The 26932-nt window shown below is 48.7% G+C and overlaps 2 protein-coding genes across 2 annotated transcripts in view; both read left to right on the top strand.

Moving 5' to 3' along the window:
- Positions 1-17955, top strand: part of PRKAR2B (protein kinase cAMP-dependent type II regulatory subunit beta) — a 76475-nt gene extending 58520 nt beyond the window's left edge. The window contains exons 5-11 of the mRNA XM_041001950.1: positions 2784-2890; positions 5190-5343; positions 7717-7818; positions 9417-9491; positions 12587-12652; positions 12786-12924; positions 15862-17955. Coding sequence (XP_040857884.1) covers positions 2784-2890; positions 5190-5343; positions 7717-7818; positions 9417-9491; positions 12587-12652; positions 12786-12924; positions 15862-15995 — 777 coding nt within the window. The 3' untranslated portion in view covers positions 15996-17955. The remainder of the gene's footprint in view (positions 1-2783; positions 2891-5189; positions 5344-7716; positions 7819-9416; positions 9492-12586; positions 12653-12785; positions 12925-15861) is intronic.
- A 6568-nt stretch (positions 17956-24523) lies between these two features.
- The window catches only part of HBP1 (HMG-box transcription factor 1), a 30796-nt gene continuing 28387 nt past the window's right edge, over positions 24524-26932 (top strand). Inside the window, exon 1 of the mRNA XM_041002475.1 lies at positions 24524-24866. Within this exon, the coding sequence (XP_040858409.1) occupies positions 24852-24866 (15 nt within the window). The 5' untranslated portion in view covers positions 24524-24851. The remainder of the gene's footprint in view (positions 24867-26932) is intronic.

The following is a 26932-nucleotide window of genomic DNA, read 5'->3' as shown; positions in this document are numbered from 1 at the left end:
AGAGGCAGATGTGTGAAGGGATTCTGTGGCTGCCCCAGTGGCGCATGCGCATGTACAACACGCTGAGGAGGGATGCTGAGCTGGGAGAGGCTGCACGTGTGGGCGCGTACCTTCCTCTCCCGACCGTGACCATGAAGCTGCTCTGGGTGCCTAGCGTTGGTAACCCAGGTGAGCATGTTCACGTTTCCATTCCTGTGGTATTTAACGAAAGCACACTTCCGGGACGGAAGTTCGGCCGGTCACAGACCTGGTCGTGGAAACATCCAAGGGGTTCCACCGGACACAGCAGAGTAAGGTGGCTGAGCTGAGCCCTTTGCCCAGCATTGTGGTCATGGGAAGCTTGAGCGTGCGTAGTGCCCTTCCAGGGACGGCTGCTGTTGGCTCTCCTTCTGGGTCTTCCCTGCCGCACCATGAGCGGATGCAGTGCCGCTGTGTCTGAAGCCACCAGCGTCGTTGGCATGGCAGCAGCTGGCTGGCAGGGCCATGCGCTGGTCTGCTGCTTCCTGGCTGCTGGGCCGAGCCTGATGCTAGGCATTTCTGCATGCCCATATGCCATAGCCTCTTACCTGTCCGGTGCCCTGTTGATAAATCCTGGCAGGTCCACTGCGTCTTGCTGGTAGGACCGAGCAGTGGAAAATACAGACACACATGGCCTTTCACAGGTCTCTGGGGCCTCCAGGACAGGAGCAGTGAGGCAGGGGGCAGGCGTGGTGGAGATTTTATGAAATATCACCAGGTGCTGCTGTGGCACCTGGCACGCTGTTCCGCTCATCGGGGGTTGCTTTCCCAGTGTGCTAGTCTCACATTTCGGTCTTTTTTAATCTGAAAAGTGGTCTCATCTCTCTTTTTTTAAGGATTTATTTGCAATGCAGGGTTGCAGAAAGAGAGAGAGAAGGAGGGAAAGATCTTCCGTCTTCTGGTTTACTCCCCAGATGGCTGCAGTGGCTAGGACTATGTCAGGTGAAAGCCAGGAGCCAGGAGCTTCTTCTGGATCTCCTGCTGGGCGCAGGGCCTGAGCACTTGGGCACTGTCCCACTGCCCCCGTAGGTGCATTAGCAGGGAGCTGTTTGGGAGCTCCCTGGAATGCCTGTGGTACAGGTGGTGGCTTGAGGCACTGTGCCATAGTCCCGGCCCCTCACTTTAATCCTGGTCCTCATTTCTATTCATTTTTGAGAGAAGGTGTGCATTTTTATAATCTTTTTAAGAGCCATCTCTTCTTCTCTGGAAGCCTTGTAGGTCTTTTATGTTTGATGTTCTGAAAATACAACCCAAAAAAAAAGCAAGAAGCAGGGGTGTGGTGTAGTGGTTTAGACTGCTTGGGTCACCGTCATCCCGTGTTGGGGTGCCTGGGTCACGTCCCAGCTGTTCCACTTCCAGGCCAACTTCGTGTGTACCCCGAAAGGCACCAGCAGCACATAGCGGTGGAAGTACCGGGGCTGCTATAGGAAATCTGGATGAGATCCCAGCTTCTGCCTGGCCTAGTCCCAGCCTTGGCAGGCATCTTGTGGAGCAACCCAGCTGATACAAAAGCATGCGTGCTCTCTCTCTCTCTCTGCCTTTCAGATAAAGTGAAAAATAAATAAATAAAAAAGAAATGTGTTGGTGGAGCATTGGTTCACAGAATGTGCCCTTTCAAATGGAAAATATGTCCTCAATATTTGGAAAGTTCCTCCTGTATTTCTTTTAGTTCCTCTTTTTTATTTCCTCTGGAGCCTCCTTCATCTTTTTTTTTTTAAAACAGCTTTGAGGGTTTTCTTTCAATTTCTCTTCTCAATATGTTTGTCAACCCCTTAGGAGAATCATGTCCCTGTTCACCAGTTGTAGCAAATGTCTCCCTCTGGTGGGGCATGCTGGTAGTGCAGGAAGCTGTGTGTGTGGAGCAGGAGGAATATTTGGATCTGGTGCTGCAGACCGCTCGGCCACCCTGACACATTGGAGGAATATTTGGGAGCTTTGTACTGCCTGCTCAACATTGCTGTGTCTTCTGGTCCCCAAACGGCTCTCACAGAGTCTGTGTCAAGGGGCAAATCTGGAAGTCATGCTTTTTTTTAAAGCTTCCGCTGTGGTCTGAGAGTGTCAGGAATGGCAACCCTCAGTTCCCCCTGTGGAGGCAGCACCTGCAGGTGGGGACCAGGTCACGAAGGAGCGGGTGGGCACTGTGCCGAGGGCAGGGTGGGTTCTCACAGGAGTGGGCTCCTGCAAAAGGCAGGACCCGCCCCCTCCTGCGCAGGGGCGCATGCACCCTGCCCGCCCTTGCACGTCTGCCCAGCATGAGGCAGCCGGAAGACTCCTGCTTTATGACATGGGACTTCCAGGCCTGGACGGTGGAGAGTCACCCGGTTACCCAGCGTGAGGGATGGCTGCCAGCGACACGGGGTAGTTGCAACAGTTTCTGAGCTCCCTGCTTTGTTCTCTGGTTTGCTGCTTCTCCATACTTCCTTCACAGTTGTACTGCACTCTGGAATAGAAAGTAGATTTTTTTCTCGTGTCATCTTAGGTAGAAGGCAGAATTTTCTTTAAAGGCTTGCTTCTGATTTATGGGAAAGGCAGAGTTAGAAAGAGAGAGGTAGTTCTTCTATCCTCTGGTACAACTGAGGCTGGGAGCCCGGAACTCCATCCGGGTCTCCCACACAGGGCATCCTCTGCTGCTTTCCCCGCGCTTTAGCTGGGAGAGGATTGGGAAGTGGAGCAGCTGGGATTCAAACTGGTCCCCCTCCGGGATGCTGGCGTGGCAGGTGCGTCTCCGCTCACGCGCTCACGCAGTGTCATCTCCCCGGGAACAGGAGCAGATGTCTCAGGTGTTGGACGCCATGTTCGAAAAGCAGGTCAAGGAAGGAGAGCACGTCATCGACCAAGGTGATGACGGGGACAACTTTTACGTCATCGACAGGTACGTTCTCACACAGCCGCGCCGCGGGCACCAGGAAAGCTTTGGCTTCCTTCTCAGCGGACAGACCGGGCCAGCTGGCATGGTGGCGGACACCCAGCCGCCGTGACCTCACGCGCTCTGTGCTGCGTTGCAGGCTGCGTCACCTGCATGACCGCCTGCAGGAGACATACTGCGGGTGGGCTTTGGGCTCATCGGCACATCCCAGTTCATTCGGTCTGAACGTTGCTGACTTCTGGGAGGCGGCCCGTCGGAGGCTGTTAGTGGGTCCTAGAGGTTCAATGTGGTAAACGGAAGTTGGAGCCCAGCAGCTGGGACGCGGAATCACCATGACTCAGAGCGTGTTAGGTTTGGAAGAAGGTTCACGTTTGTGAACTGTAAAAATGAAATGTATCTTTTCATCCATCAGCTCTTAGAGGCTCCCACGGCTTGTCCCGTGGCCTCTGCCCTGATGCCTTGCAAGGGCCCTGTTACTCAGGCACCGGGCTAGACTCTCGGGATGCAGTCATCCCACGTGGAGCTCCATGGCCATGGCCCTGGGGTCACCGATGGCTCCTCAACTACAAGGCCGCAGGAGCCTTTCAGTTCCATGTGTTCCAGTGCCAGAGCTCTGCGAGGACCCCCACACAGCACAGCGCTGAACTGATCTTTTTGGGTGGTGGGGCAAGGTGTGTGTGTGTGTGTGTGTGTGTGTGTGTGTGTGTGTGTGTGTGTAATTGATTATGTTCAGCCCTAATGTGAACTGATTGGTGTTGCGGCCCGACCTGGCCCATCCTGCACCCCATCCTGGCTCTCAGAGTGGTCCAGCCCTAGACCTGAGCCACATGTATGGCCTGTCCTGCTCTGGGCTGCTCTCAGCCTTGGTTCTCGCGCTCGCCTGCAGGGACTGCATCTTGACTGCTCTGTCAGGTCTCCTCCGCACGGCAGATCTCTCGCACGCTGGTGGGTCCTTCGCCCGGCCTGACTTAGTCCACCTCCTGTCCTGGCAGGAACAATGGCCTTGCCCAACCAGCGCATTTCTTCTGGTTGTTACTGTTGGGTGTTATAGCCACACCTGAGCCACACCCCAACACAGCTCTTGCGCATTGGGAGCCAAGACCTAGCACAGCCAGTCCTGCTCCTGCCTGGCTCTCAGAAGCACCAGTAGGTGTTGGAGTCAGGCTCAGCCTGGCATACCCCAGACCCAGTCCACAGCCATGCCAAGGGACATTGCAGTCATGTCCAGGCCAGATAGCCACCCCCATTCTGGCAGAGCACCCACCCAGCCAGGGCGTCCCCTTACTTCTCCAACCAGGCCTGCTCCCAGCCAGAGATTTTGCACATGCCAATGGTTGCTCTGATCCAGCTTGCCATAACCCATCCCCCATCTTGGCCTTTGCCATTGGATGCTGCAGCCTGACCTGTCCCGGCACACCCCCTGTCCCAACTCTCCCTTCTCCTCACATCCGGGCTTCTGCAAGCGTTGGACTCATGCTCTCTCTCTGAGCACTCGCTTGCTCTGTGTGGAAAGGCGCTGTCCGTGCAGGAATGGGGCCGAGGGCCCGGGTGCCATGTGGGTCAGTGACCTGCCAGCCGAGTCTCATCTGAGAAAGCGTGTCCAGAAATCAGCACAATAAAACCGGGAAAGACCAGGGTCGGATGCTTAGTCTGAATTTTTCCCACCTTTTCCCTTGAGGCTGAGGGCCGAGCCCAGTGAAAGGCCAGGTTAGAGGGCAGATATTTCAGCTTTGGAAACTAGTATGGCCCAGCTCCCCACCGTGGCTGCATTGGCACTAAGCCAGCCACATCATGTAATGCATGTTCAAGGGCCCAAGCACATGGGCCATCCTCTGCTGCTCTCCCAGGTGCCTTGGCAGGGAGCTGGGTCAGAAGTGGGACACAAACTGGTGCCCATCTGCGATGCCGAAGGTGGAGGTGGTGGATTAACCTGCTATGCCACAGCACTGCTCCCTTTAGTTAAGGTGTGGGTGTCCCTGGAGTCCTCACTGCCCTTACCTGTGGAGATAGGAAGGGCGCTGTTTGAGCTGTGTTCCCGCCGTCGGCTTCTCTATCTGAAGTAGTGGCTGATAGTCCTAGTACCTTCTTCTCATTTCTTTTGATTATCTTGAAATTTACCATAGACCTGTCCCTGGTTTCCCAGCCTACACATGTGTATGTCCCTGACCCTGGCACTTGTTGTCATCCGGGGGAAGCCGGGCGGGCAGGAGATGTTACTGCACAGGCCTCTGCTCAGAAATGGAGTTTGATTGTAATGTGATTTTCCTCGACTCATTTTGACCTCTCCTTGGCTTATGCCCAACAGAGGGACGTTTGACATTTACGTCAAGTGTGACGGTGTGGGGAGATGCGTCGGCAACTACGATAACCGAGGGAGTTTCGGCGAGCTGGCCTTAATGTACAACACGCCCAGAGCAGCTACAATCACCGCTACCTCTCCCGGTGCCCTGTGGGGCCTGGTGAGTACGCCTCCTCTCCCGGTGCCCTGTGGGGCCTGGTGAGTACGCCTCCTCTCCCGGTGCCCTGTGGGGCCTGGTGAGTACGCCTCCTCTCCCGGTGCCCTGTGGGGCCTGGTGAGTACGCCTCCTCTCCCGGTGCCCTGTGGGGCCTGGTGAGTACGCCTCCCCTCCCGGTGCCCTGTGGGGCCTGGTGAGTACGCCTCCCCTCCCGGTGCCCTGTGGGGCCTGGTGAGTACTGCCCACGGGGCCTGAGAACCCCTGTTGGAGAGAATGAGCATTCTGGAGCCAAGCAGAGGGGAGGGTGGACATTTTTAATTATCTGCTGGTGGTGGTGGTTTCCACCTGCCACAGCTGAGATTGGTCCAAGTCTCTGATGGGGTGGAGGGTGGGCCAGCAGCCCAGCTGTTCGAGCTGTCCTTTGCTACCCCCTAGTGTACACGGAGAAAGCTGTGGTTGGTCACACAGCCAGGACTCAGAGCCTCTACCCCTGGGAAGAGGCATCCAGTTGCTAGGCCAGATGCCCACCCCCTCAGTGCAGGAGCTTTGGGGAGCGAGGCACCTGCAGGCTCGCATCCACCCCAGCATCTTTCCCCACAGCTCTAGTTCATTTAAATTCAGCCCAAACATGTTGGCATTGTAATTCGTTGACTAAGTAGCTGCCCCACTCTGACCCAGCTCTGTGCTGACACAGCTGGGAAGGCTGTAGAAGCTGGGCCAAGGGCTGTGGGAGAGCCCCAGGGAGCATTCCTGGCTTCTGGCTTTGGCCTGGCCCAGACCAGTTCTCTGTGCCTCGCCCATGCCCTCTATGGTAAACCTACCTTTTCAATAAATAAATATTTAAAAAATAATTTATTCTAATTTTTACTTAAATGAAGTGGTATGGTCATTTATTACCAAATGCCAAAACAGTGTAATTATGGAAGCTTTAAAAAAAAAAAAAAAGAACTGATTTCTTCTTTTTTATTTTCTTGAGAAGCAGAGTGGCAGAGAGAGATCTTCCATCCTCTGAATGCCCGTGACAGGCTGGGGCTGGTTAAGGTTGAAGCCAGGAGCCAGGAGTTCTAGCCTGGTCTCTACATGGGGACAGGGCGCAGGCACTCGGGCCATTGTCTGCCAGGCACGGTATGGTACCTGGAGTCCCAAGTGGTGCCTAACGTGCTCTGCCATGATGCCTGCCCCTGCAAGTTTTTAGTTAGAATTAATTATATATTTTTTAAAGTAAAAAGTGTAGGAGAATCATCCAAGTTGTCAGACTTAAAAATGTCTGTAGTTCCTCAGTTTCCAAGTCTTCGAGGTCATGTCATATAAATTTGGAACATAGTAGATTATCAACATGATAAACTATGCAATTAATCTTTAGGAAAGTTGTCAGCTCTGTGTGTCTTACATTTTCAAAAATTTCTGCTATCATGTGCACACAAATATAATAAGGACTTCTACACATTTCAAGATCTTTTAGCTTCTAAATGTTTTGGGGCTTCTTCTTTTTTTTTTTTTTTTTAAGATTTGTTTATTTTTCTTGGCAAGACAGATATACAGAGAGAAGGAGACAGAGAGAAAGAAAGATCTTCCATCTGCAGGCTCACTCCCCGCGTGGCTGCAGTGGCCGGAGCCGAGCCAGTCCCAAGCCAGGAGCCAGGAGCTCTTCCAGGTCTCCCACACGGGTGCAGGGTCTCAAGGCTTTGGGCTGTCCTCTGCTGCTTTTCCAGGCTACAAGCAGGGAGCTGGAAGGGAAGTGGAGCAGCCAAGACACAAACTGGTGCCCGTATGGTACCCTGGCACGTACAAGATGGGAATTTAGCTACTAGCCCGTTGTGCCAGCTGCTTTGGCTTAATTTTTTTCTTTTTAAATAGAAGTTTCCATGTGTCTTCTTAGAGCCTACATTAGGAACTTCAGAACAAGGATATTTGTTTTTTATTAATTTGTATACGATTGAATAAATGTGTAACAAAAACCAGTCTTACAAGGAATTCGCCCCAAGATTTCTAATTTTTTTTTTTGGATAAAAATGCTGATCAGAGCCCCCCAAAGTAAAACAACACTGCTGTGGATTCCATTTTATAAAACAGGGTAACAGCACCCCCTTGTGGGTATAGCTGAAATTGTTGATCAGTCCTCTGTTAGAAATAAACGCTAACTCCTTTTTCTGGCTAAGTGACAGTGTTTTTATAAAGTTCTAGCTGATGTTTTGTGCTTTAAGAACTCAAGAGTCTGAAGTGAGCTACAGAAGGAGTGAGGTGATGTTCGTCTTTTATTGCACATTCTCCAGTTATCGGCCACACCGTCCAGGGAATAAAGTAAAACTGTATGTTCAGACTTTTTTTTTTCTCCCTAAATTTTAAGTGTCTTTGTCTTTCCTGTTCCGCCTTTAGGACAGGGTAACCTTCCGGAGAATAATTGTGAAAAACAATGCCAAAAAGAGAAAAATGTATGAGAGCTTTATCGAGTCACTGCCATTCCTCAAATCGCTGGAGGTCAGTACGTGTGCCTTTTTTCCCTTTGCTTCTTGGGGTCTTCTGATTATCTGGAAAAAGTTTGAGTGAAAAAGAAAAAAAAAATCTTACATTTTTATTTAAAAGAACAGAGTGGAATGTGTGTGTGCCCCCATTTCTTTTCCCACCCGTAAATCTAGGTGCTTGTGGCTTGCAAGTTCTGGGCTGCTGCCCGAACTGGCCGTGTGCCACTGCACGCGTGGGGGGCACCGACTGCCAGGCGCGCCTTGTCCAGGATGTGGCGTCCACCCTCAGTCTGGCCTCACTGGCCTCTGGCCCCATTTATGTCTCTTCCTTCTCTCTCTTACAACGGGCATTCCAGGCCTCCTCCATCCGGGCTCTCTGCTTCTCCCCCAGGCTACACCTCCTGCCCCCTGGGTGGGAGAATCCCACTGAGCAGACACTGAGCCCTGCTGGAATACCAGCCTCGCTTGCCCCCGCTCCCGCAGGCTGCCGTGCCCTCCTCCCGGATGTCTGACCTGGCATCTCCTCCTCCCGTGTCTCCTCACCTCCCTGCCCCCTCCCCCCCCCCCCGGGAACAGGGGTTCAGCCCGGAAGCTCCCACTGACTCATCTGCCCTGGCCGCTCACATCCCTCTTATCTCGGGGATCCTATCCGCCCCTCTCCTTGGGAATACATCCAGCACGCCATCACTTCCCACTTCCTCCCCACCGGCAGCTGCCGTGAGAGCGTCTCCTCTCGCCTGGCTTCCACCAGCCCCCAGAGCCATCTTGTGCAAAGCAAATGGCAACACCTCTGTTTGAGTCGCTCTCTCTGTCCTGCTTCCCTACCGCCTCCTGCTCTGGACAGGCTAGCTTCTTACTGGTCCTCGGCAAGCCCGGCCCCGCCCGCTGCAGGACCTTGGCACAGGCCGTCGTGTCTCAGGTCCCCTGCCTCTCAGCCCTCATCCTCCGTTCAGGTCCCAACCCAGAAGTTGTGTCCCTAAGACCTTTTCATCCTGGAAGGTAGAGACCCGGGAGGAAATATGTGGGCCGTTGTGATCCTCAGCCTTCAACTTGCCTCTCAGTTGTGAAAACTCAGTGCTTGTCTAGACATTCCAGTCTCCTGTCCAAAGTGTCGGGGAGTAGGCGGAGAAGGACATACCTGCACGCCCACAGCGTCCTGGCACACGGCTCGTGCCCCAGAGAGAGACCGCAGCGGCCCCGCTTGTCCCCAGGCCGCCGTCGGCCCGCAGCTGGCAGCCCTAGCTCAGGATGCAGGTTGGGGCAGCTGGCTACAGCACCGGATCCGGGCCTGGGGATCGCCGAGTCCAGTGACTTCGGAGTGAGGGACGGGGACTTGGGCACGTGGGGAGCATGTGCTGCAGCCACAGAAGCAGCTGTGGCTTCGTGGCTTTACAGGTGTCCATGGCCAGGTGGAGACCCGGGCCCAGAGGTGCTGAGTCTTGGGTGGCTTCAAGAGGAACCGGCAGGTTGAATTTTCAAAGCTAGCAGTTAGTGACTGCAACTGGCGCAGGTGGGCGCAGGTGGGCGCAGGTGGCTTCGTGCATGCGGCCTGCTACCTCTACTGCAGAAAGATCACCCCGTCCGTTTCTAACACTGCTGTTCCTTCCCCTGTAGGTTTCTGAACGCCTCAAAGTGGTGGATGTGATAGGCACCAAAGTGTACAATGATGGAGAACAGATCATCGCTCAGGTAGGGTCGGTCTTCGCGTGTGATTAAGCCTCTGCTCAGAGCGCACAGTGCTTCTAAAACGTCCTAAACAGGGATCAACTTTCCATACGTTTTCCAGAACGAGTGAGCCCTGGTGGGTTCCACGGATGTGATGTCTGCCAAATGACCTGTTAAAAAGCAGGTCTGTTTGCAAGCCTTTAAGCTGTTTGCCTGCATTTGTTTGCATCACTAACTCCTCATGAATATGTGCGAAACCGTCAGCTGGTGTTCTGCATAAATTTACATTTGCACTCATAGATACATGAAGAGTAAGAGATGCAGGGGCTTGTTGCGTGAGAGCGGTAAGGTCTGCGGGGACCCAGGGGCTTATGCGTGGTCAGCTGACTGAGCCTCCCGGGGGAACACACCACCCCATACATACAGACTTCCAGGCAACAAATGGGGCCCCGGGTGTTACTGCACCCCTAGCGCTTTTCTCAAACCTTGCTCTATTATCACACACCGTGGCTAGAACAGGTCTGCCAGAAGGGCGGGTTCGTGCAAGGACTTGAGTCAGCAGAGTAAAGCATGCAGAGGACAGTTCTTTATTTCTTAAATCCGTTTTGGAAGCACCGAGCAAGCAACGTAAATGGGTTTTGAAGAGATTCTCTACGTTCTGGGTCACAGCAGTATGCCGCGTCGTGTTCTTTATCTGAAATGGCAACTGTCTCTTTCTTTGCAACTGAGATCCCATGGGCTGTGCAACTAAGGAAAAGATCCCTGCTTCTTCAGGACAACTAACCGAGGCAGTCTTCCAGTTTGCCCTCTACTGTGCGTGTGTGTGTGTGTGTGCACGCGTGTGTGTGTGCGCGCGTGTGTGTATGAGTTAGCACAGGCAGGGGGCTGGGAGGAAGCCGACTCAGTCTGCAGGACTGGGTAGAGGCTCTTGTTTATATCTAAGTAGGTAAATGGCAGACGACCCAGAGTGTCTTGGTTTTTTTTTAAGGATCTTCCACAATTCAATTTTCTGAGAATTGTAAACTCGTGAGAAGTTGCAGACTTGGCCCCAAGAGGTCCCCTGCACTCCTCACCCAGTTGCGCCAGTGCGTCTTGCGTCACGGCCGTGCAGGGTCAAGGCCGGGAAGCTGACGCAGGCAGAGCCACAGGCCTTGTTCAGATGACAGTTCCACCTGAACTTGGAGCGTGTGTGAAAAACAAGCAGGAAGGTACTGGCCCTGTTGGGATTCAAGACAGTTGAACATGTAGGGTGAAGGCTCTTCTGAGAACCCAACAGAAAGGAAAAAAGATACACTGTATTTTGCGTTTATTCAGGTTTTTTCAGATGTGTGTATGTGTTGTCTTTGAAGCATTTGTCAGCATACACATCTCCCCTGTGTTCTAGAAAATCTAGATTCAGCACCCATTTTCAGTTTTATTTATGTGAGAGATGGAGTTCCCATCCTTTGGTTCACTCCCCACATGGACACAGTGGCTTGGGGACCAGGTCAGGGCTGGAGCCAGGAACCCAGAACCCAGTCCCCCGGTCTGCCCCGCGGTTGGCAGGAACACAGCACCCGAGCTGTCAGCGTCGCCTCCCAGGGGGCGCAAGGGCGGGGAGCTGGAGCCAGGCTGGAGCCAGGTGTGGAAACGAGACCCTCACTCCCGTGAGCAGGAAGGGCGCGTGAACCGTGGGGCTGGACACCCACTCCTTCCACGAGTATTTTTCCGATGTGATCTGACACTATTCTTTGCATTGTACTAACAAATCTCGGAATGCCTGGGTTCTCTAGAATCACTTTCCGAGGCCTGTGGTACTGTGTTCCGTTGTGTACCTTTTTCTCTCTTAAGCGTGAGTTATTTGAAAGGCAGAAATATAGGGAGGGAGGGAGAGAGGAAGAGAGAAAAAAAGAGCGAGAAAGAGCTCTCCCATCTACTGGTTCGCTCCCCAAATGGTCCCAGTGACCAGGCCTGGGCCACGCCAAAGCGAGGAGCCGGAAGCTTCTACCGGGTCTTCCTTGTGGGTACAGAGCCCCAAAACTTGGATCATCTTATTCTCTTTCTCGGGTGCATTAGCAGGCAGCGGGATAGGAAGTGGAGCAACTGGAACACAAACCTGCCTCGCCAGTGTCACAGGCAGGGCTTCCCCCGCTGTGCCACAGCACCAGCCACCACTGAGTGCCATTTAATTCAGAGGGCATTTCTGGACATTTCATTAAGGAGAAAAGCAACATGTCTGTATTTAGAAATAGCAACACATCTCCAGGATTGTTTGAGCGCGTGCAAGCCGTGGCGGGCTGCCCAGAGCCTCGCATTTCTGACTTGGATCTTGAGCTCCTTTGTAGCAGAAGTACCAGAGCCCGTGTCCACTAGCCAAGTACCCACCTAGCTGCTTTCTGCGCTTTGGTGGGTGGTCCTGGTCACCATGCCCATGCTGGGCATGTTGAGGGGACACAGGAGAGCCCATTCCATGTCCCCATACAGCACCGTCCACCCACTCAGTGTTACCGGTGGAACCTGCCAGGCAGAGTGTAGAAAACAGCCTCAGCTTAGTGCCACTCACCTTCTGATCTCAGCTCTTCACGGACACGCTGTGGTAGAGAGAAAAATCACAAGGCTGGTATGATGGCTTAATGGGCTAATCTTCCACCTGCAAGCGCCAGCATCCCGTATGGACCCCAGTTTGTGTCCCAGCTGCTCCACTTCTCATCTCACTCCCTGCTAGGAAGACAGTAGAAGATGGTCCAAAACCTGGGGCTCCTGTACTGAAGTGGGAGATCCGGAGAAGGCTCCTGGCTCCTGGCTTCGGATTGACTCAGCACTAGCCATTGCAGCCATTAGGGGAATGAACCAGCAGATGAAATCTTTTTTTTTTTCCCCTCCATCTCTCTCTAAATCTGCCATTACAGTAAAAATAAATATTTGAAAAGAGAGAGAGAAATCAGTTATAATACATTTGCAAATAAAACAGCATGGAATTGTCAGCTTTGGCACAGAGAAGGCCTGTTCCCACGGGTGGCATTTGATCCAGCCTGCTGATCCTAGGGTCCTTGGGGCTGTGCTGTGTCCAGGGAGCTGCTGGGTGACTTGGGTGACATCATGCCCACGTGCCTTTTCACTCTGTCGCTTGATCCCAACAGGGAGATTTGGCTGATTCTTTCTTCATCGTCGAGTCTGGAGAAGTGAAAATTACCATGAAGAGAAAGGTAACCATTTTTATTTCCTTTAAAAAAAAAAATCCACAAATCCGCAAAGAATACGATAGACTTTTGGATGTGTAGCCTAAGGTGAGCTTCTGTTTCCTAAGCTGATGGAAGATGTCTCTGATTGCTTTGTCAGGGCAAATCTGAAGTGGAAGAGAATGGCGCCGTGGAAATCGCCCGCTGTTCTAGGGGACAGTACTTCGGGGAGCTGGCCCTGGTGACGAACAAACCTCGGGCAGCTTCTGCCCACGCCATCGGGACCGTCAAATGCCTAGGTAGGGCTGGCGGCCGCCGTGCCATGTCTGCCCTCTGGGTGCTCAGCTGGTATGGGTCTGTGGGGTCTGCAAGTTTAGTGGCCCTCATGAAATGGAACAAATGTTTGGGGAATTACTGCATTATATATATATATAAAAGTCATCTATGGAACCTGTGTTGTTCTTGGAAAATTTTCTCCTACAAGTATATTTTGCATAAAAGAGCATCGCATTTTTGTAATGCAAGGGAGAATCCTAGGCCACAGGTTTTGTCCCTGACCTGCTCCTCCAGGGGAGGAGGCTTGGTAATGTTTTGTTTCATTTTCACAGGGTCGTTGAGACCTAGAGACGTGTTGGCATCAGGGAAGGCACAGTCCACCAGGCCCGGGGATCCCCCGGAGCACAGTGTCATGTTCCTTGCTACTTTCTTGCGCCACCGTGACCCACAGTGACGTGGCAGATAAGACATCTGCAGTGGGAAGGCGCCTGAATGGATCTGGGATTTTGGATGTACGGAATCGCCTCAATCATGTCAAATCCTGTTGGGAGGTGGCATTTTCTTTCAAAGATTTATTTTTATTATTTTTTTTATTGGAAAGGCGGATATACAGAGAGGAGAGACAGGGAGGAAGATCTTCCATCCGATGATTCACTCCCCAAGTGAGCACAATGGCAGATGCTATGCCAATCCGAAGCCAGGAGCCTCTTCCGGGTCTTCCACACGGGTGCAGGGTCCCAAAGCTCTGGGCCGTCCTCGACTGCTTTCCTGGGCCACAGGCAGGGAGCTTGAAGGGAAGCGGGGCTGCCGGGATTAGAACCGGCGCCCATATGGGATCCCGGGCGTGCAAGGCGAGGACCTTAACCACTGCGCCACCGCGCCACCGCGCTGGGCCCGGGAGGTAGCATTTTCAAGACAAAAACAAACCCTGCAAGCTAGCCTCTCTGTGCTGTGCCACTTCAGAGGGTACAATGAGCAAAGATCCTCCTTAGAGCAGGAGCTTTTTCAAAGGTTTTAAATAAGTGGACTTGTCGAGTGATACACATAAAAAAGATGAAGACAGGGCCCAGTGTCATGGCCTAGCGACTAAAGTCCTCGCCTTGAACGCGCCTGGATCCTATATGGGCGCCAGTTCTAATCCCGGCAGCTCCACTTCCCATCCAGCTCCCTGTTTGTGGCCTGGGAAAGCAGGTGAGGACGGCCCAAAGCTTTGGGACCCTGCACCCGCATGGGAGACCTGGAAGAAGTTCCTGGATCCTGGCTTTGGATTGGCATAGCATCAGCCGTTGCGCTCACTTGGGGAGTGAATCATCGGACAGAGGATCTTCCTCTCTGTCTCTCCTTCTCTCTGTATATCTGACTTTCCAATAAATAAATAAATAAATCTTTAAAAAAGAAAAGAAAAGATGAAGACAGTAAGAAACTGACAGGCAATTTTCCTAAACAGGGCTATTAGACAGGAAAAGGTGACAAGTGCAATTCTGTTACATAAATATATATATATGTATAATATATATATATATTTATAACAAATTACATTCATATTCAAGAAAACCTGAGAAGTAAAGAAAATGTTGGAAAAAGTAAAACTCAGCCATACCATTACCACCCCTCTCATTTCCACTGTCAGAATTCTTTGTCTTTTTTTTTTTTTAATCCACATAGGTTTTCTGTTCTTAGATAATTTTGCAAACTGCTTTGTTCATTCATTATAACTTAGGAATATCCGATCTTATTACATCAAAGGTTAATATTAGATCTGCAAATGTTGTTTCTTACTTTATTACGTCATATGCTGATGTTCCACCAGAAAGATTATTTACTCACAGGATAAATTGTTTAGTCAGTCCCCACTACATATTTTGTAGGTCTTGGCTCGAATTTGTTTTAACATATTTTGTGAATTGAAGGCTTTCCTACAAAGAGAATTTTTCTTTAGAATTGGCTTTCAGGGGAAGGTTTCCCCCAAAAAACAAGGATTTTTTATAGATATTGCAATTAAAAGTTGCCAGTTTACAAGAATTCCCACTTACCCTATTCTTGTAAATGCTGCCCTTTTTTTTTAACCTTCACAACTTGGAAAGGGAAAGCAAGTGTATTTTTATCAGTAATTCCTACAAAAATTACTGGAAAATGTGATCCTATTTTCCATTTGACACATTACATATTCAGCTCTAAATGAGCCAGACCAGGAAAGTGATATGTAGCATGGACTCTCATGTGGACAAGAACATGATGTTGAATGCCATTTGGAGTCACACAGACAGAGTTACCAAAATGTAACAATTGGGCCCAACATTGTGGCACAGCAAGGTCACCCTACTGCCTGTGATGCTGGCATCCAGTAAGATCGCTAGTTCAAGCCCTGGCTGCTCCATTTCCGATCCAGCTCCCTGCTAAAGCAGCTGGGAATGCAGTGGGAGAGGGCCCAAGTGCCAGGGTCCCTGCACCCACATGGGAGACCTGGATGGAGTCCCCGGCTCCTGGCTGCAGCCTGGCCTAGCCCTGAACATTGTGGCCATTTCAGGTGTGAACCAATTGAAGGTCTCTCTCTCTCTCTCTCTCTCTCTCTCCTCTCCCTCTCTGACTCATGCTCCCTCTCTCTCCTCCTCCCTCTCTGTCACTCGGTTTATCTCCTTCTCCCTGTAACTCTGCCTTTGAAATGTTTTTTAAAAAGTAAAAATTATGGAAGAGAACATTTGTTTGGTCTGTGCAGCGGTAAGCCCTGAATGGACAGGGTAGCAAACGCCGTCCACGTGTGACCATGGTTCCCTTTTGGAAATAGAACTTGTCCTTGTGTTTTTTTCTTGTGCTTTCCACTGCTTCCCCGACCCCCACCCCCTGCCCCAGATTCCGTCACCGTGCTGTTCAACATGGAGCACATATGATTAGCGGCTGGTAAGCTCTGTGACTTTGAAGAGAATGTAACTTCTTTGCTGTCTGCTCTTCCCGTCCCTTAGCCATGGATGTGCAAGCCTTTGAAAGGCTTCTGGGGCCTTGCATGGAGATCATGAAAAGGAACATCGCCACATACGAAGAGCAGTTGGTGGCCCTGTTTGGCACGAACATGGATATCGTCGAACCTACTGCATGAAGCAAAAGGACGCTGCAAGAGACCCCCAAGTGACCAGTGACGCAGTAGTGGTTAGCCCGTTGAGGATGTGTTTGTCTAGATGCCAAGCATTTTCTGTGATTTCAGATTTCTTTTCTGTATCTTTTTTTTTTTTTACATTTATGATATATCAGTCAACAGTAGAGACTAATAGTCAATAGGCTTTCCCATCACTTTCTAAAGAGTAGTTCATAAAAAAAAAGTCAGCATATTGGTAAAAATGGCTTTCTACTCCACAAAATGGTTGGACTGAAAGGTTTATTCAGATGATTGTAATATATTGAAAGTATATGTGTTTAAGAAGATAATTAAAATATGCTATCCTGGATGATATATGTGTTTCACTTATTCAGTTGATAATCATATTAAGGACTGTGCCCATGTAAGAGGGACCTTGGCAGCGAATCTCTCCTTTTATAACTCATTATATATATTGCAAAACTTTTAATCATTCTTGTTTCAAACTTTTTCTGGCTTGATAAGTTATATACTGGCCTTGGCCTATTGGTGAAATGGTATAAAGCATCATATGCAATTTTAAAACTTTTTATAATTTTTGCAGTAACATACATTTTGACTTCTCTGATGTGATGTCAGTAGCCTGCATATTCCAGCAGTTTTAAGGACTGGCAATGTACTCATTATGATTGAAGAGATGGGGAAAGTATTTGTTTTCTTAGTTGGAAGATCTTAGTTGGAAGATTTTTTCATCCTGGATGTAATCTTCTTTTCATTTTGCAGTTGTCCACATTTTTTTTTTTATCTTTTAAAACTTTTGGTCTTGACACTGAAGGTCGCAAAGAGGTTGTGGGTTTTTTTTTGATTCATTTTGGTTTTTTTTAAGCTACTTAGGCTTATTGAAGCCAACATTTTTAAATTCTAAGCTCTAACCCTTCAAAAAACAAAAACTCACCTTTGCTAGAAAGATTTTGGGATTCTTATCAGCGTGGTCCCAGGAAAGCCGTTTGGTCCAGCCCGTGCCCGGGGTGACACAGTCCTGGGCTCTCCGTTCCTGTTCTGCTAACCCACGATCTGTCTCATCACTTAGTAACTGGTGCCGTTCATCTCTCGTTTTTTTTTCCCCTCTTAAAGATGGTTGAAAGAAATTTGTCCGAACAAAACCTGCTGTGCTGAGGAAAGGAGCTTCAGCCCCCACCGCTGAAACCATTAGGCCTCGCCATTTGCTTCCACGTAGACTCAGTAGTTTCGAAGTGCAGCATGAACTCAGCCCTCCTAGACTCCCGTTGCTCGCTGATAGGATTCTTGCCCTGCCACATGAGATGGCTTTGATTCTGTCCAACCAAAGCACTGTACCCTTCCATGTTCTCTGGGCCTTCAAGACCCTGATGGCTAGGGACATTGATTCTAACCAGTTGCTTGCTTTTTCAGTGAGCAGCCTGGTTTGGGGAAACATGTTTCAAAAGCATCTCTACATGGGTAAAATTGTTTTGTGGCTATGTTGGTCTTATTAGAGAATGTTTATGGTCCGACTCGCGTATGAAAACATGGTCAGAATGTTCACTGGATAATGTATATACAAGAAGTTTAAGAAGTATTATGTGAAGTATAACTTCAGCCACGTTTTAACATTTTAGAATGCTGTTTGACATTTTTGTGAAGTCTTCTTGTAGGAAAAGGGAACTTTCTACATGACTTGTTTTGGATTGGGGGATTTATTTTAAAAGCCATGTCTGTTAAAAATACAAATGAACTCAAATTCCTGGTTCATCATTCTGTATTCTTTATTCACTTTTTCAAGTTACCTTTTTTTGTTGCATAAGCTGATTGTCAACTATTCATGGAACAGCAAAACAAATGCCTGTTTAATAAAGAACTCTGACCAAGGCTATGTAAGCCAGTTACATTATTTTCAGTATTGGTTATATTTAAATTTTCCTTATAATAAAGCACACTTTTATAATAAAACACATGAATGACTGTTTTTAATGCTTTCTGTTTATTTTGTATGATTCACATATTAAATATATGCAATGGGCAGCATGATAGAAATACAACACATATTGACTGATAACCCCTAGGGAATAACATGGCAAGAATGTTTTGTACAGCAATGGGCTGATCCTATGTGTGAGAGTAATAACTGTAGTTATGTTGCAGATTAGAATCAATGAATAAATCTGGCCAACTAGGGAATTTATATGTAAAATGACCTAATTTAAGTGTCTCCATTTTGACTTGTGGATTTGCTTTGTTATTAGTACTATAGTTTATTTAATCTCTCACCAAGAGTCCTTTTAGCATTTGGGAATTCCGTTTATTTTTGTTCTTGATGTTGTTGTTGTTGTTGAGATTCATTTGATATGGCTGGAGGGAGGGATGTTTCTCGTTGGTTTATTCCTGAAATGACTGTCAGAGTCAAGGCCATGCCAGGTTGAAGTCAGAAGCCAGGGAGTCCATTCAGGTCTCCCACATGGGTGGCAGGAGCCCAGGTGCTGAGCCATCTACTGCTGCCTTCCTGGGTGCATTACCAGGGAGCTGAACTGGACGTGCACTGGGACTTCCAGTGTGCAGGCACTGCCTTAGTTCATTGTGACCCTGTCCAGCCCAGTCATGATGCACAGTGCAGGGCTAGGCAAGGGGTCTTGCATGCATTCCAGAAAACAAAGCTGCTTCACCTTATTTTTCTTAAATAAGCCTAAAGGAATTGATATGTGTTGTATTTCAACATGAGTTAGGGCTTGGTTCGTATATTTTAACACACTACCTGGAATGAATACACTTGGATAAAAATGGCAAAACCTCCAGCTATTAGGCCATTTAAAATGTTTAAAATGTGGTAAGTGAAATGACATGAAGCAAGGAATTTTGGATCTTTATTGAAATGTATATTATTTCAGTGCTAAGGTTTGTTTGTTAATGTTTCAAGGAGTCTTTAAAAAATGTGGGTACAATTTTTCTGAACTTTTGCCAAGAACTTGATATATCTAACAAAAAGATATATCTTTGAATGATCTTTGTCATTCTTACCTCAAATTAATATTGTGTAAGCTAGGGGGACCAGTAGTACAGCTTTATAAGGCAAGGCTTTGTTATATAGCTAGAGAGGGGATTCTAGTGTCTAAATAAAATGTTACCATGTAAGAATTAAAGGCTACAAAGAGTGCTGGCTTTTAAAGTGTAAGGTAAAACTTGATGTTGAGAAATAAAGTTTCTAAGATTTATTTATTTACAAGACAGAGATCAATCTGTCTGTTGGTTCACTCCCCAGATGGTCACAAGGAGCTGGCTGGGCCAGGTTGCAGCCGGAAGATGTTGGTTCATGTCCCAGCTGCTGCTTTTGTGATCCAGTTCCCTGCCAATAGCTTGGGAAAAGCAGCAGAAGGTGGTTTAAGTTGTTGTGCCTCTGCTACCTACATAAGAACCTAGGGAATCTTCCGGATGCAGCCTGGTCCAGCCCCTGTGACCGTCAGGGGAGAGAACCAACAGACAGATCAATCTCTGTCTTGAAAGCCTTGCCTTATAAACTGCAACGATGTGTGAGACGGAAGTCGTTATGTGCGTCATAAAAATGGGAGTCTAACCTACCAAGCAGATACGTCTCCCAGATTGTGACCATCACAGTCTTTCATTTTCCCCGATACAGAAGTCTATGTGTAAACACAAAATAATGTTGTGTTAGTGCCAGGCATAACTGGCTCCTTCTAACATGTAAATGCAGTTTACTCCTGAATGGAAAAGTTTAAAGCAACTCTTTTCTCCAGACACAAGGGGGAAAGTTGTAAATAAATCCCAGAATAACAAAAGAAACCTTGGCTCTTTACTGCAACAGCCCCTGTGTGAGATCCTAAGGATTTTCTCTTTAAGTTTGAGAAAGTTTAGCATACAGAGCTGTTGAGTGAGCCTCTGGGCAGGAATGCTGACTGCTCAGGAAAAGTCACTTCTAATTGCTGCCTTTCCATCTGGCTGAGAAACCTTCCTAGATCCTGATGAGGATGGTGAAAATGAACTACAACTTCACTGTCTGTTTTAAGCTAAAGGCTAATGTTTAGTATAAATATTATTTCTCTTAAAATGACTGTACTCTTAAAATCTAAACAAGTAGCATTTACAAAAAGATGAGCCCTGTTGTCAAAGAAAGCACAAGTGGAATATCTAATGCTGTTTGAATTTCAGAGTTTTTTGATTCTGAAATAGCTGTACAGATTTCTATCAGTGGAGCATCTCTATTCTGGAAATCCAAATTTCCAAAATAGAAATTTCCAGAATTTGAATTTTCAGATTAGGAATATGCAAGTTGTGATGACTACACAAAGAAAGTATTTGCAGCATATGAAAGCAAAGTCTGCTTTCAGAATGGCTTAGGACAGGGACGGGCGTTTGGCGTGGATGTTAAGGAGCCTGCTCCATGTCTGGATTGAATCCTGGCTCCAGCCCCCTGCTAATGTGCACACTGGGAGGCATCAGTTTGGGTCCCTGCTGCCCACGAGGGAGACCCAGACTGAGGACCAAGCTCCTGGCTCCAGTCTGACCCAGCCATGACCTTTGGTAGGCGTTTGGGGAGCGAGCTAGGGGATGGAAGATCTTCCATGTCTGTTTTTTAAGTAAAGTGAAAAACTTTCTACATGTGAGAAAAGAATTTAAGATGTTTATTTTTTAAAAGCCGTATTGCGTAGAGCCCAATAGTGTAACTGAATTCCATTCACTTATTCAATAGGTAGCAGATAGTTACTGATGGATCTGACAAGGTATTATGATTTGGAGGTGGTGACCAATAGGGAGCGGAAAAATGTAAATGCAGAAGGCAAAGCAAGTAGCAATGCAAACTGTATACACAGTCTTCTGACAACTTTTGTGGTTTTATGTCATTCTTTCCTAAAATGAAATAATTTTGACTATTACCAGCCACCCTCCCCCCCAAAAAAAAAGAATCCAAGGAGAGGAGCTAAGATCCCATGACATGAGAACATTTGAGCTTGTTTTTACGAATGAGAAGTGAAATGGAGCTGATCTGTTGCCTTCACCAACTATCTTTCTATTACTAGCGTACCAGGAGCTCCACAAAAATGTTTGGAGAGCAGCGGAGACCATATGGAATGATTCCTCTATGTCTAAGAGCACCCAGGTGGCTTGGAGTTGTGTGTGTGTGTATTCATTTTTTTGTGTTCTGTTTTCTTTAGACTTGGTTATCCTAAAAGCTATGAGAGTCGCAGCGGCCTCCAGGAGCCTACTCAACATTTCTCGGCTGCACAGCAAGCTTAGGTTTTTCCCTCTGGCGAATCCGCCTTCTCTCCAATGTTCCCTGACTCAGTAAGTAAGGTCACTACGTCACCATGAGCCAAGCCGTGATTGTGTCTTTCCTCTTCCATGGATTCCTCCTCCTAATGTTTGCCGTGCAGACATGAAAACTCCCCACCCCCCACACCATCAGCAGTGAAGCCAAGTCTTGCTTTACCGACATCTGAGCAAAATCTAACACTTAATTTGCATCAAGAATTGCCAGCTAAGGGACATGCAGTAATTACTAAGTTCTAAAATGGTCTTCATTAGCACCCACGCAACTCATTTCAGCCTGAGTTACCTGAGCACTTTGAACAAAGTTAATTATAAAATTCACTCATTTCAAATTACAGTAAGATATGTGGAAGGTTATTTGTATACATTCAAGTAATCTATCAAGAAAAAAAAATGGGGCACTTACTATTTTAAATTATGCATATGTTCTATTGCCTAATTTTCATAGCTGTTTGAGTGACCTCATTTGATTAAACAATTTGAAGAGGGATATTCTCAAAGTTCAGGCAAATTCTATGTGTTTGAATGCCTTATTTCTTAGTTTAGCAAAGTAATTGTTGGTGGACCAGCTACTGAGAAATCACAAGACATGCAGTGTTTTCATTTCTAGTTGGGGCTGATCAAATTTATTTTACTATCTTTAACAAATAAGAACCTGACATTCACAAACTGCTAAGAAGACATTTGATTTGAGGGGACAGTTCCTCTGACATCTTTGGGCGCGAACTCTACGAGTGTGCATGTGCGTCCAGATGTATGTTGTGTTGGCCCTAGCCAACAGAAGGCGCTATCTGAAGACACTGACTTTAGTGCCAGTGTGATCGTGGAAGTGTTTGAAGGATAGATAAAATCTGTAATTATGCCTGTTTTAGTTTTAAAAATATAATTTACATCTGTCAAAATTTCCATGGGAGATCTCACTACCTCTGTACTTTGATCTTTATTCTGCCTTATGAGTTGGCTGCAATAGTTGCTTACTCAAGAATTAATGAGGATGTTCTTAAATACATAGGAACCACTAATGTGGTCATTTAACTTCCCAGGGAAGTCAGCAGACTGGACTAAGTGTCCACTTAAAAGTGCCAAGGAGCTAATAGCAGTCTTTAATCAGCTGTGACTGAACTGAGCTCAACTTATAAAACACTTGGAAAGACTGAAGTATTTTTTAAACAGGCTTCATGTCATTGCAGCCTTCTCATTAAGTGTTCCACACATAGCCTACCAAGGTAAGTTTTCTAAAGGAATGAATGAAAAATGCTTTACAGTACTACTAAAGGGTAAGTTATCATATATGATAATATACAACATCTGGATATGAATTTGAATTATTCTCCTCCAAAAAAAAAGGCACCACTAAGGCTTTTTGTAAAATCAAAGTTTGGCAAAATAGAATTCTATTTTGAGAGAATGAAAGCTTATTTCTTTTTTTAACAACTGTGTATCAAATCTTACAGTTTTGTTTTTTAGGAAAGTGAGATGTCCACAGAGAAGGAGACAGAAAGATATTCCATCTGCTGATTCACTCCCCAGGTGGCTGCTAAAGCCTGAGCTTAGCTGATTCAAAGCCAGGAGCCAGGAAGTTCTTCCAGGTCTCACACATAGTTGTAGGGGCCCAAGGCTTTGGGCTGTCCTCTACTGCTCTCCCAGGCCAGGAGCTGGAGGGGAAGTGGAGCAGCCAGGACAGGAAGGGAGGGAGCAAATGGGACCCTAGTGCATGCAAGGCTGGGACTTCAGGCACTAGGCCACCACGTTGGGCCTGTTTTTTGTTTTTCAGAAGTTAATTAGACATAAGTTACACTAGACCTTAAATTATATTTATTTATCTAATTACATTAGACCTTAAAATAGATTATTAGGTGAAAATAATTTTTTTGTCAAGAAACTGAATGTTGGATTTCATATTTTTAATTTTGGGGGCAATGACTGTCCGCTGTTGGGATAAGAAAGAAAATAAAGCCGCATACATCAGTGGCAAATACAGTCACTCCATTCATCTCTGAAAGATGATGCATTCAAATTGTCCTTCTTCGAGGAAAATCTTTTTTTAAAGGGGCAGGCTCTCCTCTGAATGGTATTGAGGACACACAAAGTAGACCTTTGATCACACGGTAGGGAGGGTGGTTTTATGAACAATTTCGTTTCAAGTATTCAATCAGGGGATTCCTAAAGAAATCTGAAAACTTCAATCAATTACTGGGTGGTTATTTTGTATTTCTTCATTGCTGACGAGGCTTCCTGGTAGCTTTAAACATTCAAGAACTCATTGCTATAGCTCCAGGTTCTTTGTAAAAGTTGGCTTGCAGATTTCTTCTGAATATGAGGTCCTCCTTATCTTTACAAAAAGCATAAATCGTAGCTGAAATGAGTTAAACAAGCAGAGGGAAGCCCAGAGGAATAAATTGTAATGTGGACTGCAACAACAGCTTTTAAGGACCTGGTGCCTCCGACCCTGCTGGACAGCCATGTTTAAAGGGAGGGCGACTCCGAGGTGCAAAGAGCCAGCCTTCTCCCTGGATGAGTCAGAGCCCTCAACTAAAAGGGAAGCTCTCAGTGCAAACACGGTTAGGACGGCCTCTGGTCTTTCCTTCGTCAATGGGAAGTTCTCCGGAGGCGAGTCGCGGCCCACAAAAACCTCACCCACAGCTCGTGACTCACGCAAATCCTCTCAAGCCATACTTAATTCTCCCCTCCAACTCCTTCCCCCAGTATGGTGACCTCGCCCGATGAGGAAGCTGGCCATTGTGGAAAACCCCACGGATTGGCCTCCATTTCAAAGCCGTGGTGCCTGGTTGCTTCACAGCTTCGGCAACTCGCAGAATCCTCACTTGGGATAAAGGAATTCTAGTTCTTCCCCGCGGCAGCGGAGCCCAGCATCACCCTCGTCGTCCCCCTTCGTGTCGGGGACCCTGATTTGTGGGTGACCGAACTCCTTCGCAAGCCTGCGCTGTTTCCGCTCGGACCGTCTTCACTCAAACAATACCCTGGCTTCCTGCCAAACTTTGTGCAGAGAGCGACTCCCGGGCCGAGGATGGCCCCTAAGCGGGTGCTGCTGCGAAAAGCTAAGTACTTAGCAGAGGCCAGAGGGAAGACAAGATGCTCAAGTTTTTCCAATACTCCCTTCCTCCGCCCCCTCCCTTTTGTCCCAGACACCAAAACAAACGAGCTGATACACGTGTCCCTATGACTCTTGTTTACTATCAAGAGTGCGCTGCGCACGCACTTCTGGGACATGTAGTCCAACCGGTTCTCCCCCGCAAGAGTTTCCCAGCGCTAACAACAAAGCTGAGACTACAAACCCACAATCCTTGTCGGGGACAAAGCTTGGTTTGGGTCCCTTGAGGCTCAGGGGCAGTCCAATCCGGAGAGCCCATCCCAGTGATTGACAACGTCGTCTTGTCCAGTAAACACAACCCAAAAGTCAACACATGCCCGCCCCCCGAGACGGGCCACGATACCACCCAATGGGAAAGTAGAAAACACGAATGACAGTTCCCCGGACCAATGAGATGGCGAAAAAGCTGAGCGGGCGGTTCAACCCCCGGGGGCTTGAGGGGAGGGGGAAGACGAAGCTTGAAAGACTTGGTAATGGCGACGGGTTTGGTAAGTAGGAAAGTTTCGGTTGAGGAGTGAGAGTGGCGGCGGCAGCAGCACGGCGCGCCCGGGAGGCCCGCGTCGGTCGCAGAGGGGGCTACGCGAGCTGCCGGTGGTGTTGTCGCGGCCAGGGCGGCCCGCGGCGAGGCTGCCGGCCCTCAGCGGAGCGTTTGTTGTCTTTCTGTTCGGGCCGGGGTGGGGGTGGGGAAGGGAGGGGCGGGAGCCCGAGGGGCCCGGGGCGGCCGGACGAGCCTGGGTGCTCGCCTGTGCTTCTGTTCCCGAGTGGGAGCAGCCAGCCGGGCCACTCCGGCCCGAGGCGAGCCCGGCGGAGCCCGAGCCTCCCGCGAGCTCACTTGGTGGGGGGGTGGGGGGGTCCCCGGGCGGGGAGGAGGGAGGAGCCTGGGGCGAGGAGGACGGGGCGCTCGGGGCCGCGGGGGTGGCCGGGGGAGGCCCGAGGCTGGGCGGGGTTGAGGAGGCCCAGGAAAAGTTTTGTCTTCAAGTCTGGGTTTGCGGGTGGAGGGTCGGAGCAGTTGGCCGGGGTGTGCGTGTGTGTGTGTATGTGGGAGGCGGGGGGCGTTGGGGGGCTGGCGGGGTGTGCGTGTTGTGGGGGGCGGGTGGTGCCCGTGGGCGAGGCTCCTCCTCCTCGGGGGCCGCGAGGGGCGCGGGCCGCGCCGGGGGAGCAGCTCGCCGAGCCTCTGCCGGGCCCCGGGGCTCATTGTTACGCAGTTCGAATGAATGGGCTCCGAGGCGCCTGCGCGGTGGCGCCGAGCCCGGGGCGGGGGGGCAAGGCTGGCGTCCAGGCGGCGGTCACATGATGGGGGGAGGGGAGCGCGATGAATGGTGACCGCGGGTGGGGGATGGACTCGGGGTGACCCGGGGAGGAGAGGCAGGCGAGGCCAGGCTCCGCCTTGCTCCCTCCGCCGGCCGAGGAGGACAAAACCCGAGCGGAGGCGGGCGGAGCCGGCGGTTATTTATTTTATTTTTATATTAAAAAAAATTTTTTTTGATCGTTTGAAAGCTGTAGGCTGTTTTAGGGGTTGTTCGCCCCGCGTGGCGCACTCGACTCTCCGCAGTTGGTGCAGCTGGAGTGGTTTTTCAAAGAAGTGCTGAGGCAAAGGCAACACACTAAAAGTTTGTAATTGTTATTATTATTATTTGGCGTAGGAAGTGCTGGTGCCGGGACGGGAGGAGAGTGTTTTTTTGGTTTTGTTTTTTTCTAAAGGAGTTGTACTTTCTGGGAAGCGGTGGAATGCTGCTCAGGATTCCGAGCAAGTTCTGTGGATTTATTTTCCTCTGTACAAGCAGTAATGACTGATTCCTAACATGGTTTTGAAATTAAAGCTGCCTTTTGAGACTCGGACTAACTTTTACATTTATAAACTTTTTTTTCTGTGTTTTTGTTTTTTATCTAAATGATCTAAATGTGTAATGTATTTCTTGATGCTTTTGTGTGACTTTTTTTGTCTTTTTCTTTTTCACCCTTTTATTTTGTAAACCAGAGTGTTAGGGTCACTTGTTCATGTCCTTTGTTAAACTCAGCTGTTGCTAGTTCGGATTGCATTCAGGCATTAAATTCTTAAGTGTTTTCAGCTACCTTAATGCTTTTGAGGAAGCCATGTAACCAGTTTAAAATAAAATACTGTGTATTCTGACGACTAATTTTAGAAGGGAGTTTTGATTTCACTTCCTCGTTGCCATCCTGGCTGCCCTTATTTCTGCCTGGAAGTCCCTTTGCTCGCCCCTGCAGCTCCAGTACCCCTGTCCTGGATGCCCTCGCAGCCCCCCAAGCATTGCTGGCTTCCTGGTCCGTACCTTCCCCTTGCACTCAGTGAAGGAGGCAGATGGGGGGCTTTAGGAATGGATACATTTGGTTATTTCTGTAGGTTCTTTAGGGTTCACAGTAAGCTGGTTTCTTGGTATCCATTTACTAAGAAAGTAGCCCAGCTTGTGGTGCGTACATTATCCAGAGCTGCTGCGCCCATTAGCGCGCCAGGTGTCTCCATTTGTTTCCCGAGCAGAAGGTGAATGTTGGGGGAACCAATCATTCATTTGGAAAAATTGCACACCTCAAATTC

This window comes from Ochotona curzoniae, unplaced genomic scaffold, assembly GCF_017591425.1.
Source record: "Ochotona curzoniae isolate NIBS_2020 unplaced genomic scaffold, NIBS_Ocur_1.0 scaffold_2476, whole genome shotgun sequence".
NCBI classification, from domain to species: Eukaryota; Metazoa; Chordata; class Mammalia; order Lagomorpha; family Ochotonidae; genus Ochotona; species Ochotona curzoniae.
The sequence above is the reverse complement of the archived record's forward strand: the minus strand, read 5'-3'. Positions and strand labels throughout refer to the sequence as shown.